This window comes from Melanaphis sacchari, unplaced genomic scaffold, assembly GCF_002803265.2.
Source record: "Melanaphis sacchari strain LSU unplaced genomic scaffold, SCAv2.0 Contig40_pilon_pilon, whole genome shotgun sequence".
NCBI classification, from domain to species: Eukaryota; Metazoa; Arthropoda; class Insecta; order Hemiptera; family Aphididae; genus Melanaphis; species Melanaphis sacchari.
This window is the reverse complement of record NW_020271264.1, coordinates 293,366-308,762: the sequence shown is the minus strand read 5'-3', so window position 1 is coordinate 308,762 and position 15,397 is coordinate 293,366. Positions and strand designations below refer to the sequence as shown.

Below are 15,397 nucleotides of genomic sequence, written 5' to 3'. Positions count from 1 at the left end.
TTCCACCCGTACCGTATAATATTTGATTTCAATTAAAAAATTAATTTGACAGTATTGTACACAGTATTATCATATAGCTGTGTTTATTCATAAAAATAAAACGTTTAAAACATAGTATCGTGTAACTATATAGTATTAAGTAATAAATCCTACTTTCGAACGATCGATAACATTATTACTGTTTGTCTGTTGATCACATTGGGTTATAACCTTTAATCGTTTAAACCAATTGTTCAATTACTTTTGGAGATTATAATATAAATAATTCAAATTTTTCGCCATGCAACACACTATATGATATATTAATCACAAAATAATTTCGCTTTGACCGTATTATTACATCATTGTTAATGTACATGTGTAATATAACAGAATAACCTTTACAGGGCTATATTATAATTTGAAAAATGTTTTGTAAATAATATTTTGAACAATAGCGTGTATGTTTCTAAAAAAAAAACCACGATACAACAACAACACCATAAGAACTGGTTATAATACATCTCCGACTATACGAAAACGGCTATTGTTTTGAAAAATCTCATGTTATACACTCTTCACACATATATATATATATATATAGTCTTGCGTATATTATGCGTAATTTTCTATGATATACCGAGGACTATACTGTAGTAAAATTCATATTATTCTAATAAAAAGCCATATATGTATTTTTATATTCTTGACGTACATAGCACAAATACATATACAGGCGAAATTTTAAACTACCTAATATTATTTGTATAGTGTTTGGTTGCTTAAGCGTCTAAATTTACACGTGAAATGCATTTTTTGATTTGAAACAAAGGCAAGTACCGTATATAATTTTGTTGGATGTGTCAGATTATTAAATGTCTATGTAACCCCTGTACCTACTCTATATAAAAAGCTATTACCAATTCTGAGTCCCGAGGTAGGAAAATAATCGCTATATTGCATGTTTACGCATGTTGTCGGGGTAGAGTTTTACGACACTCACTGTAATATATTTTTTATTATATAATAAATAAAAAATATTAAAAAAACCATTAATTAAAAAAAATAAAACAGTAAATATTAATAGCTGGTACCCATTGATAACGATGACTGGACGGATTTTCTAGTGTTTTGATTAAATTACCGAATATTTATGCAACCTTGTTATGATACGAATAATAATGAATGCATTTTATTAATAATTATAATATATCAATATATAATAATCTATATATTGATATTATTGTTGCGAGACTTATAGAAATTAATCACACGACTAGTATTTATTCAACACCAAAATATATTATGCTGTAGAAATGATATAATGAATATTAAATTATTTTATCAAACAACGAAATTTTTTTATTTATTTGTCAATACACACTCTTTTATATATATATATTATTCACTGATGTCTTTAACGTAAAGTATTTTCTTGAAAATTATCCTATTTGTGTAAATCTATGTTTAATAGGTATCATACTTATTACACATACTCTATGTTCAAGCTGTACTAGGAAGATCTTACGATTTCTCAATGTAAATAATATTTTTAATATAAAAGCTATACAGTTTTTTGTATTATCATCGCGTGACTATAAATATATTAAATCATTTTAATTTTAATTTTTTTTTTTTGTTTTTGAAGTACATACGATTCTACGTGTAAGCAGTTCTATAATTGAGTCCCATGATTCGTTTTTTTTTTTTTTTGTATTAGTCGAGTCTCGGATTATTTTTCCTTTTCATTTTGACAGACTTTGGATTTTCAGTAAGTATGTTTTTATTTGGTATAGTTATTGGTAATTAATTTTTTTATCTTTGTTTTTAGTGAAAATAGGTTATTGAATCTAAAAATGAGTGCTTAATTTTTTTAGTAAAAGTGCCTTGTGGAATATCGAGCTATATAAATATTTTTGCATATATCAGAGTTAAATTGTGACCTGTCAGGGTTAGTGCTTCGTTCCGTCATTTTACATAAAACGTTTGAGTAATATTTGAAATAGTTTTTCACAGGATTCGTCTTACGTTTTTCTTTTGACATTACTGTCCGTTTTTTGTCTATTTAAATGATTGAGTTCAAGGTTTTCATGATTTTGTTCAATACAGAATAATCGTACTGAATAATAAGATACAACATAATGAACGTTAAATATAACCTTCAGCGTAAGTTAAATTTTGTGTATTATTAAGTTGATAAAATATAGGTTATATCTAATAATTACATTGATCAGATAATACTGTCATAAAAAATGAATAAATACAACATAGGTACAACAAATATATATTTATAATTTTATTTAGTCGGAACTCAATTCAATTTTGAAATCAGGAACTTGGTTTTAATGATGTAGCCTTTGAACTTACGTGGTTATATGGGCCTATCTACTATATCGTATAAAGAAAAACAAATTATTAATAAATTACGAAAACAAGATAAAATAACTATATTCACATGGACGTGTGTAAGGACCGATTTTTAACTCAATGCAAATATTCTAGAGTTTTTACAAAAATTAAATTAATATAATTGATTGACAATTCAATCTGTGTATACATTTTAAATATTAATAACTTTAAATAATGGCCCAGCTGATGATTTACATGTAATAAAAAAATAAAATAAATATTTATATATATATAGATTTAAAATAATGTTATTACGCGATTATTTCAAATCGGTGAAGAATATCTCTAACGAAATAATTTAGCTTAATCTATTCTAACAATCATGTCTGCTTATTTACACATGATAATACAACAAAATAACAATAGTGTATAAGTAGTATATATAAGGCGAGTACAAGAACGGCTTTTCGTTATGATGTAACTTTTGTATAAGATTTTCATGTGTGTGGCCTTCTAGACATTTTCCCTGTGAAAAAAATAGTACCTATAACTTCCTTACTACTCAAATTTACAGACACAGGCATAATATGATATATAGTAAAGTAAACACAATTATGATTTGCAACAAAACAATTACGAGAGTTATCATCGATGCCAGCAGATGCTTGCTGTATACAATCGATTAACGTTTCACAATTGAAGACTAAGTCTAAATCCTAATCACCTGAACAAATAAAAGATTTTTTTTTATTATAAATTATCGAAAATTACGGATTATCTATCCGTCATCATGTCGTTGACTGATTAGTTTCGGTATTTGTCGTTACACTAATATTACACGATTACACTTATATCTACGAAACGGTTACTGTTTATAATATTATAATTTAAAATAATAAGTACACGCATTAAGTTTAATTATTCGTACCGACTCGACCTGCTTTGTTTCGATATAGAGCGCGACCCGGAAATTAAGCTCGTCATCGGATACCTTAGAGTTTATATGGATTTATACAGTAAAGCGTACCTAAGTATAATATTATACGCGTGTGTCTATTTAATATTTTTAATGCTTTCTTCTCATTCACTGCACGTTAATTTCCTATTTGTGTTTGAAAATATCGTTTTTATATTTTTTTACGCTCTGTTAAATTTTAAAAATATTATAATACATATCTTAAAGGATAAAATTAAGGCGATTTATTTTATCGATGATGCCACCCATTAAACGCTGTTTAATACATTAATTATAATTTTCGTTATTAAAGTACTATAATATAATGAAATTATATCGTTTAAAAACAAATACTTCAACATTTCAACTTAAAAATATCTAGTTAAAATAAAAATGTGTTGTAAATTATGAATTTTCAATATATTATTTTAATTTTGATAAGGAAAATTTTTGAAATTTTTTTTATCAAAAAATAAAAATTTATCATGCATAATTATTAATTTTCTATTGAAAACACATTGAAATTCCATTATTACTATCTTTATTTATTCATGGATAGGTAATTGTATTTCCAATTCATCAACTAAAATAACATTATGTGTAGATTATTGATTTTTTTTTTTTTATATACTTATCATAGACTACTTCTATTAATAAAATGAATGGAACTTAACCTAACAAATGTATCCTTTTTACCATGTGATTTCGCATATAAATAATATGTCAAAAAAGGTTAGGATATTTACCAACGAGAAAAAACACATACTGAGTAAAAAATGGTAGTAAATTTTTCAAATTGAATTACTTTATCTTGGAAAAACCCATTATAGTTAATACAAATTTTGCATATTTGTTTAAAAATATATATTTATATTTTACCATTTCAATGTTATATAAAAATGTAAAATTTAATATAATTGTATAACTGTAAATATTTTTAACAAGTAAAACAGATTTTAGATTTAGCTTTGTACAATTATTTACTTCAAAGCTAATTGTCAATACTGAATAGCGGTAAATTCAAACATTATGTACTATATTATAGTATATTATATGTTTTAAGTAAAAATGATGATATTCATCGAGGTATTCATGTTTTCATAAAAATGTATTTATGTGTATAGTATAAATAAAAAGTTTTTAATTCACTGAATTACATAATATTCTATTTGTCAACTGTCGTACAATTTATACTGAATATCAGTTTTAAAGCGATCAAATTCCAATATTTTTTAACACTGCGTTTTGGTATACAGGTCGATGAAATAATATATTATTCATTTATTATCGTAAATATTATTGACACTTATACTATACAATTTGATAAGTGTACACGATGTTCTATTATTGAATCGTTGATAAAACAATGGATTTACATATTGTGTCATTTGTTTTTACTAAGGATGGATTGATGATGGGCGATCAAGAAGACAATCAGGATGCAGTTGAAGTGATGTTGGTTGCATACACACGTGAGGACGGTATTTCTGGTCGTTCTAGTAACTTACAGCAAAACTCCATTAAAACCCAAGTATAAATATCTCAATGGTAAGTTACAGAGTATAAACATTTAATATTATTACCAGTATATTATACGACAGCATATGAGTTAAAAAGATGTAATGGTTTTGTATAATTAATTTTATATCCATTACGAAACCACAAGATTATAATATTCTTTCCAAGTATAGGGTAAGTAATACTAATCTAAATAATTATGTCAAATTTAAACAACTACCACTAACTACGAGTAATGAATTGAATTAATGGTTAAAAATGGAGTATACAGAAATAGAAGATTTCGTTGAGTTTTATGAATTGCATGTACCTACCATACAAGTAACTCTAATGGAATGTATTGAACTTGTAACACATTCGAATATACATGAACATAATATATTATTATCATCAAACTACACGTCTTACAACATGAAGCACAATACGAGAATATTAATGACATATCGAAATCCTTAATAATTAAATCTAAAGAAAACATTTATAAATTTGAAATAAATGCTAAAATTTCACCAGCTCGATGTTTTTATTACTTGAGTATACTGCGTAAACACTTAAATTAATGAGTTGTACTTATAATTATACGGCCATAAGAATAATTGTGTTGACGTTTTCCATTTTAATTCTTTAGGATTGTAACAATGGCACTCGTATGGTTACTTCTGTTTTACACACTACTGTTTGGCTATGATAATTTATTAATAGGATTAAAAAATAATGCTATAAAAAAATATTATTCAAGTTCAAACAACTAAATGCAAAATAAATTATGAACTATTGTGACATAATTTAATAACAAAAAAAATCGTTTATAATTTTACTTAGTTAAAAAATATCATAACGTTGGAATAGTTAATAAACTGAAACAAATAATTTAAATAATTAATAATAACAAAAAAGTACTTCCAAATTCCCCTTTTAAAATGTCACACGTTGCGCATGAATAATAATTTGTACCTATTATGCAGATTTAAATTAAATTAATCGATACCCAATTCAAAACTTCCTTGATTCAACTATATTATTTCAAATAAATTTATTAGTACTATAATATATTTTAATAGTTAATTTTTGATAAATAATGGAGACAGTTTTATTTTGTCCATAATATATGTGTTATTAATTCTAAGTTGCGTATATTTCGTTAATGATAATTCATCTTTAACAACTATTGTGATTATACTCGGGTCACGTTAGGAAACGGATAATTAATTTCTATTAAGGCTTTCTTTTTTCCCCTATTGTTTGAGTTTTCTGAGAGTTATTATGGGTCTAAGAAACCTTGGATGTTCTGTCATAACCAGTATTGCTTGAAAAATGGTTTCCGTAGCTATTATTCTTCGCAATCCAAATCCTCGGATCAAATCTGAACTGTTAAAATTCAGCGTATTCCTTTAATAATACCAAATGCATTCTTAATAATAATCCATGTTTTTATTTATCTTATATTACGCTTTACTTCCATCAACATTTTGAGCACACGATATTTAAATTAACCAAAGCAAACATACAAAATATGATATAGTATATTTTTATTTTTATTTTTATTTTTATATTTATTCTACATATACCTATTGTACAGGTAGTTTTATATCATTATGTCTATCTTGCGCTCAACATCAATCTAAACGTTAAGATAAACACATTATTATACTAAAATCCTAATAAAAAAAATATATTACATTTTTTTTTTTTTAATAAAAAATATTCGAGTGTATCTATTTTTTAGTTTTATACAGAAAAAAAAATAACGCCGTCACAAAAAACGATTACCGATAAAAAAAAATATATAATGAACAATTAAAACAGAGAGACCATCTAAAAGGTTTATATTTTATAAATACCCTTTTTTAAAACTAAATTTATATACGTTTTTTTTACATATTTTCTAACGATTATCAAACATTGTACCGGTATGCAAAATATTGTGTTCAATACAAATTTTTTAATTTATTTCATATTATTTTTTCATGGTGTCAATAATTTTTTTTTAATGTTTAGAAGTCTAAAATTTAAAATTTAAATATATTAATAATATTTTTTTACTTGAAAATAAAATTTTACTCGTCAAATTTGTTTATTTTAACATGTTAAAAAGTTTACGTGTTGTTTAATATAGTATTAAGGTTTTCTTTTTAAGCTCAATGTATAAATAATGATTTTTAACGCATTGTAATATATATGTATACGAGTATCATTAGTGATAAAACACACTATAAACTAATACGCATAATATATTATTCATATCATAAATTATATTTAAATGTATATTTTGCATCAGTTTTTAAGTACGGTTGATATAAAATGCAATTTTTGAAAATTGAATAAACATGCATTGAAGTTTCAGTATCTCTAATGCATATTAAGCTTGAGATTTTGAGAACGAAAAGACATTTTACTCGTTTGGTTAAAAAAAAAATCTTATATTGTATCACTTATTTATTTTAATAATATCATGTTCTTTTTTATAACTTACTTGAATATGAAATATTAATTACTGGAGTAAGAATGATAATAATAATAACAACAGTTGAAAATAAAACAAAACTTTACATTCAAAAAATTATACTGAAAGAATTTCAGAATCAATTATACAATATGACGTTGTGTTTCAAACGTTAATTTAATTTTTATTACTGTAACGTTAAAATAAAAACTGTATACTTGTATAAAATATAAACAACATTTTTTTTGTAGACAATTTACGTAGAAAAAAAACACGATTTTCCCTCAAATGATGTTTTGTGCGTGTTAATAAATTATAACTTGTAAAGAAAAATACTTTTTTTCAAACTTACATAAACTTAAAGATTTTTTTTCTTGTATAATATTATAGTGTATCAAATACCTTATTAAATTAGTAGTCCGGGAAAATAATTTTGAATTGAAAGCAGCAGTATATTTATGTATTAGATACTTCATTCAGCTTTCGAACAAAATTAGTTATTATAATAATTCATAAGTGGATGAAGTTCTGTATTCTATGTCATGTGTGACGGGGTGATTCCACTCTTAACACAAAATCTATTTCCGGCCAAGATCACACCGAAATAGGCAACGACCAATACTACATAATACTATGTACAGATGATCAACCACACCTAGAGCTGAATTCCAACACATTTCGTAGGAAAGTTATTTGCGGCATAAGAGATCAGCAGTCCGCACATAATCTAAAGTATGTTTGCCAGGAAAACAATGTAATTGTACACAAAAGAAAATCAGTGACTCACTTGACAAATAGGCCACTAGTTTTTCATTTATTCGACAAGCAATTAAGTTTTTATAAGTGTGTGTGTGTGTGTGTGTGTTTGTGTGTTTTGACCAATACTCCTTTTTACAAATACCATTAAGTTGACCACTTTAAAACCTTAAAAACTAAAAAAACAAGTCCAAAAGACCATAGAATACCAGAGAATTTTCTGAATCTTTTCCGGACCGACTTGCATCATCAGACTCTCTAATGGCTAAATAGTTTTATCCGAAACTGTGGTAGTTCAACACACATCGGTAGTTACCCGGTGAACCATTTAGTGTTCTCTACTTTTCCATAACTGTGGAAACTCAATGACTCACGACCACGCTTGTAAGCTTTCTCCGAAAAAATAAGATTGTCAGCTATCATCAGCCAAATAGCGAGCCCACTGACGATTACAAGAGATACCATATTCAGAACCGTACTGAATGCCGATACTAAATTGGCAATCGCTTAGCGAAGAGAAAAGTATATTTATTAAAGACCGCAGAACTACAACACTCACAATCTAAAAATAATCCTTTTCGAAACTATCAAACCCTCATTTTAACACTCCTATTCAGATCTATCGTCCAAAATTCATGCAGCTACTTACTTCAGCAAAAACTTATACGTAATGTATAAACACTCTAGTACTCTACCTCGTTTTTCTCGTAAATGAATAGCACTACGCAAAATATTGGCACACAAACTCGGTACTGTCATCGTCATTCGTTAGCCTCGAATTGCTGGCCAGATCTAACCTTTCATCCCTAGTTTGTAAATATAAATTATTATATTATACACTGTTAACATATCCCAACGTATTTTTATAACGTATACCATTGCGGGACTGTGCGTGATGCCAACAATTCGCCACCGCTTCACATGTTTATAATACATAATATATCATTATTTTTTATTTATTATTCAAAATAGAACAATGCGTTTTTTAAAAATTAAAAAAGCATTTTTATAATACACGTAAAACTATTGGCTTAAGTAAAACATCAATCATTCAATACAATATAATTAAATATATAATTCGATATGGTGGGAATAAAAATTACGTTTAGCACTTAACATTTTTTTTATTTGTATTCTTGGTTATTTTTCATGTACACCAATTTCTTTTATAACATATACATTTTTAGAGTCCAACATACACGTATATGCAATCAAACTACAACATAAGTTTTTACATTTGTAAGATAATAGTTTTTATTCGATAACCGGCGGCGCGGCGTATAGACAATATCACTACAACAGCGTGTAAGTGGTCCACAAATGTTTAGTACTATTCGTAATAAAGTTTTCAAAGTAATATCATATGCTTTAACGAAATATTATTATTCGACTATAATAACATTTAAGATTCGTGATGCGCAAATTAATTTTGTTCTAAATGCAAATATTTAATTTTCCGATGATTTAATAATATTGCGGGAAATATGATGAGGCGAAATAACCCTATTTCTGATATACTTGGAGCTTATTAAACGGAACAATCGAAAATCAAATATCCTGTGATCATAAGTTAGATAACATGTAAATTGTACATATATTATACATGAATATTTTAATATCCGTTGTTGGTAGGTACGATGAAAAATCCAGGATAATATCTAAACTGGAAAAAAATCGCTACAATACTGTTACTATTATCGCTATAATACAACCGTTGCTTATAAATTCGTCACATATTGTTTCTTCAGGCTATTGCCTGTCGTTGTAAAAAAAAAAAAAATCGGTACGAGAACAAAGTACGAGAAGATATACATAAATCTCGAACGATATTATACATACTATCATACTATTATGGTTTTACACGAGCTTTTGGCACAAAAGGCGACCATTGGGATTACATTTATACTCGATTGAATAAGAGAACAGATAAATAATAAACGTACCTCTGGAAATTATTTTAATGTAAAATTGAAATGTACACGATATGTGCATTGAATAAAGGTACTAGCATGCACTTTTATTGACTATATTAGTAAATCAATTTATGTGATCAAATCGTATTCCGTAGGCCATTATTACTACATTTTAAATCGCGATATCTTAAAATAACATTATAAATATACCATCGTAATTTTATAGCGATCGAACATTTTTGTTGAGATGGCAGTCAATGTATATGAAAAAAAAATGTGTAGCCGTAACCATAGTAAATAATATAACTATGGACATACATAACTATGAGTTATTGTAGTACTTTATTTTATTATTTCCAATCTAGATAATACATCGTATTGTTAGTATTATATATTATTTGAAATTTACTACAAACAAACCAACCACGATTTGATATATAAGTAAATTTATCTTGTTAAAAATGTTTAATATGTATAATAACTATATTATTATTGACTTAGATTTTAATATTAAATTGCACTACTCAATTATTAATAACTCATGGTTATTTCAATCGAATCTGTTTCTATTGAACACACTATAAGTCATAAAATCTATTTATTTCTATAATGATTTTTAGAATACAATATTTGATAAATACTTTTTAAACCTCTATAACTTTAAATTTCAAAAGCTAAAATATATTATTTCACCTCATATTTTGAGGATTTATTTTTTTTTATATCAATTTGTAACAAAATATGGTATGGTAATTTTGAATGGTGCTTCTAAAAATGTTCTTAGTCCTTTAAGAGTACAATAAAATAATATAATTTGTATATGTTTGAAGAAGAAAAATCTCACTTAGTGTACCTATTCCAACCAAAAACAATTTAACATGCTTTCGCTTGAACAGCTCTATAAATATATATATAATATATACTAACATTTTTGTACAGAAAAACTAGATTTTTTTATTTATCTAACAAAATGATAAGTCTATATGGAGAAAATAATGATATTATAGGGAAGTGATATACACTAATATAAATATTGGTCAAAAGTTCATAAATTATCTAAATCCTGTTACTTACTTTAACTCTTTTCCAATCGGTATAAAAAAATTAATTATTAATGATAATATGATCAAAATCAAGAATTGTGTCTATGACGTTTTTATTTAATGAGTTAAGTCTATTTTCATAATCTAATAATATTTTATATCGTATTATCTAATCTAATCATATATGTATATTATAATTCACTACATCAACACAAATTTAGCTAAAGGTGTTGGTAATTTTGCTATTTCTTTTACTATTTTGTATATAATATTGTATTAATATAATAAAAAAATATATAATATATATTAATACATATACCTAGAGTAATAATTTTTTTTTTTTAATTTATTTACCTACGTAATTAAACGGATGCTTATTTAATAAAATAAAACAATAATGTTCCTGAAAAGTTATAAAATTATTTTAATTTTAAATTAAAACATAATTTATTTTATTCTGTACCTCCGTATTTAACACGTCGTGTTATTTACTCTGACGTTTTACCATGTTATCTCTTAGAAAAACAAAATTTAATAGCACGAAATAATAATATTATAATATTAATATACGAACATTTTGTTTGCCTCTTGTTGTTGTTTTTTTTTTTTTTTTGTAAAAATCATCAATGATGAATATTATTTTAAACCACGAAATTGCGTTTTAATTAAAAATAAAAAAAAAAACTTAGATTATTTAATGGCCACAAAAAAAGTTGCTCTTGGAATTACATATTTGAAAAAAAAAATAATCAATAACCATAGTTTTCGATTTGACGCGTTCAACGTGAACGAACAAATTGTATTTTGACGGTTACTAGTTAATTAATTGTGTACAGATAATTATGACAATGGACGCAATGTGATGAAAACAATATTATAATAGCATTTCCATATAATAGAATATTATAGTATGCATACGATCAGTAAAACTCACGTAGCATGAACAGAGATTAAAAATCACACAATCAAGAGTGCATTTAGGTTTTTCGGTTAAGTTAACATACATTATAATAACGTCATAAAATATAATCCAATTCGATCGATCTACTTTCTGACGTACGTGACACATACAAAATAATATTACAACTATATTGAATTCGCGTATTTTGTAACAATCGATGTGCAAGGTCATGGATTTCAACATTGGTCAGAATCACGTACGAATATGCGTATACTTTATTATAAAATGCGTGTAATTATAATATCGCGTTTAAAAACGGCTTTATGCCAAAGTGTTTTTTACGGTTTAGGTGTATACAAGAAGATTTAATATTATCGCGAACCAGCCAACACCTTGGAAAATACGAGCAACTTTTTAACTACTTTCTTTTTCGATGTTTATTAATAACACACGCACTTATTCAATATTTATTTAGAATCATCAGATTTCGCTCTTAAAGTTAATATTGTTAGGAAGAAAATAATCAAGAGTGATTCTTGTGTTTCCTAATATTTTGCATGGCTCATAATAAAACAATCGCCCTGTATACGTATTACGTATATATGTGTGTGTGTGTACCTACGTGTATTCGCGAGTGTGGTATAATCGCAGTGTGGTGCGCGATGAGTAACCGCTACTTCCAACACCATTAGACGACTACAGTGTTAAATCGCGTAGCACTCAGCTCTGCGATCGCGGTTTACCTAATACCTGCTACCTATCTCCGCCGACGTAAGCCGCCCCACATTGAAACAGAACAAATGACTCGGTGGTGCGCTTTACCACCTAATTAGGCTATCTTAGTGGTGAACAGCAGATATATTTTTCTTTCAGGTCGATACCCGAGGTGGACGTGAAAATATGAGTGCGCATTCGAGTTTACGGACATATTTTCATTTCAATTTGAAAAAAAAAAAGACTACTGCCATTATAAATAACTTAGTATACGCGCCACAATCGTTATTTCATAATGATATGATCGCGCTCCAAACAGCTGAATATTTCGTTTATTTATTCCACAATGCTTGCGTCGTATACTAGCAAAACTTTTGGCACGAGCAAGAAATCAAAATCCATCATTATCGACAAATTTGAGACCTTACTAACGGTATACGCTATAAACTTAACATCATAAGTTATAGCAAACGGTTCGGACCGTACACCAAATATTTATCGATTATTAGTTTAAACTTTGAACCACCGTATAATAATATAATAAATGATTAGATATCGTTATTGTCGCGAAAAATGTATATGAATGGAGTACGGACGAAAATATTGTGATGTGATTCGAAGTCTGTCGATAAAAAAATGTGCGTCTCGTTTAAAACGGATAGCAATAAACGACTCTCTTAATATTGTTCCTCCCTCCCCCTCCCAAACAACTGTTCATAAATGTATTCTTCGTCGTGATGTGCCTAATAAAAAAACGTTTTAGTACATCGTTTAAATTTTGTGTGGCCTATTTACATAAATGTCACAGTTAAAATATTCCTTACGTTTATATAGTATTATACATGACGTACGAAAAAATTTACACGTTTGTATAATATTTTATTTGTCTAACAAAAGTTTCAAAAACATTGTTTAAATGTCATGTTATTCAAATCTAATATAAAGCATTGTATTGAATATTTTATAATTAGTACTTATTTGTTTTTCATGTTTAATATTAATTGATGCTACATTTTTTTTTTCAAAATAATTAAAAACATGTAAGTAATTGCATACCAACACTTAAAAACGATAGAATTAAAAAAAGGAAACTCATTTAGTATTAATTTTAATAAGCAAGGCAATGTTGTATGAGATAGTATTGTGATCGGAGAATAAAAATATGTAATAAAATGTCAGTAAATAAAAATAATAATAACGGGATATCGACTGTAGCTATATTTATTCATCTCACAATTATTATAACCACATACTCAAATATCTTTGTTGTATGTACATCATTAAACTTATGAAATGCAAATAATTTATGACTGATATATTAACAGTATATACACTAAGTATTATCGTCTAACTCATAATACATATAATACATTGTTTTATATAAATCATTTTTTTTATGCATGTTCTTTAAACATGGACACAATCGGGCGTAGATAGGTACCAAAAAATAAAAAAAATATCTTACTTATTTTATAATAAATGCTCAGAAGAGTTTTAAAACACCCACAATTACCTACTTCACAAGCATTCACTATGAATATCTACAAAAAACACATAATTATTTATTATATTTTTTTTTTTATTTTATAATTTGTACAACATAGCACAATAAGCATATATGATATTATAATAGTAACATGAATATTTTGAATTAAGATATCACCCATTGTTGACATTTTACTGGGAATTAACGCTGTCAAGAGTCTAGAACATATCGTTGTTTTTTTTTTTTTTATAACAAGTAACGGCACCATTTCCTTTTTGGACGACGCTCGGAGTATCCCGAAATGGTTTAAGTGTAGAGACTCTTTATCAATGGATTTTGGTGAGTTTGTAGGCGATTATGAAAACGTTTGTAAAAATCTACAACTTCTTCTGTCACGGTTTTCATTGAGAGATTTTTATGTAAGGTATTATTGGACACAAAAGGTGGAGCATTTGTAATATTACTATTTATTATATTAAATATAATATTATTATCTTTAATATAATTAACCAATTTGTATCATAACAAACAGTAAAATTATTATTACACGTATTATACTCATCAATGTAAAAATGTCATCTTACAATTGAATGTTTTAAATGATTATAACATTGTTAGTTATGTTTGGTTTCAATCAGTACATTTTATAGTTAATCAACTTATTATACACCATAACTTATTCAAAAACTAAAATATAATCTTCCATTTAGGTACTCTACAAAAGTTTTATAAGTACACATTATTTCCAAATGGCATATTTATATAAACTTAGATAACGAATTATTAAAATGTGATTAACTTTTGTCATTGAAAAGCTGAGCGCCCGTAGATCAAAGCGAAACTTCTATGCAATCTATCATTAATTCCTTCATTGAAAAGTAAACGTATATGACTAATTATGTTTACTTTGATTAGTTACTGGAGTCCATACAAATAATAAACTCAACTGTAATATATTGTTGATGTAATACAGTTACTTTTATGTAATAAAATTAACAAACAATTTCTAAATATTATTTAATGTTCAGAAGAATTTTTTTTTTCTGATATATTCTTCTTCAAATTTTTTGAACATTGACATACCTAAACATTTCGTTAAAAGTTTCTCTAAATAAAATATGGGACGTAGATTAATCAGTTAACGAATGAATGTGATTTTAAATTAAACTTTAAAGATTATCGACTTATATGAACAAAATTCGACAATTCATCAGTGATTGAATTATTAATTTCTTTTTTTTTTTCACGGCTCCTTTTAGGAAATAATTTTGAGGTTCATACTAATTTTCTTAAATAAATTCATTGTTTAATTTTTTTTCATGAATAACTGCAGACCCTAG

At 26.3% G+C, this 15,397-nt stretch overlaps 1 protein-coding gene across 4 annotated transcripts in view; it reads left to right on the top strand.

Moving 5' to 3' along the window:
- The window catches only part of LOC112597375 (neuropeptide Y receptor type 2-like), a 180,716-nt gene that overhangs the window by 152,522 nt on the left and 12,797 nt on the right, over positions 1-15,397 (top strand). For all 4 annotated transcript variants that reach the window (XM_025343398.1, XM_025343400.1, XM_025343401.1 and 1 more), the window contains one exon: positions 4,686-4,831. In XM_025343398.1, coding sequence (XP_025199183.1) covers positions 4,686-4,820 — 135 coding nt within the window. In that variant the 3' untranslated portion in view covers positions 4,821-4,831. The remainder of the gene's footprint in view (positions 1-4,685; positions 4,832-15,397) is intronic.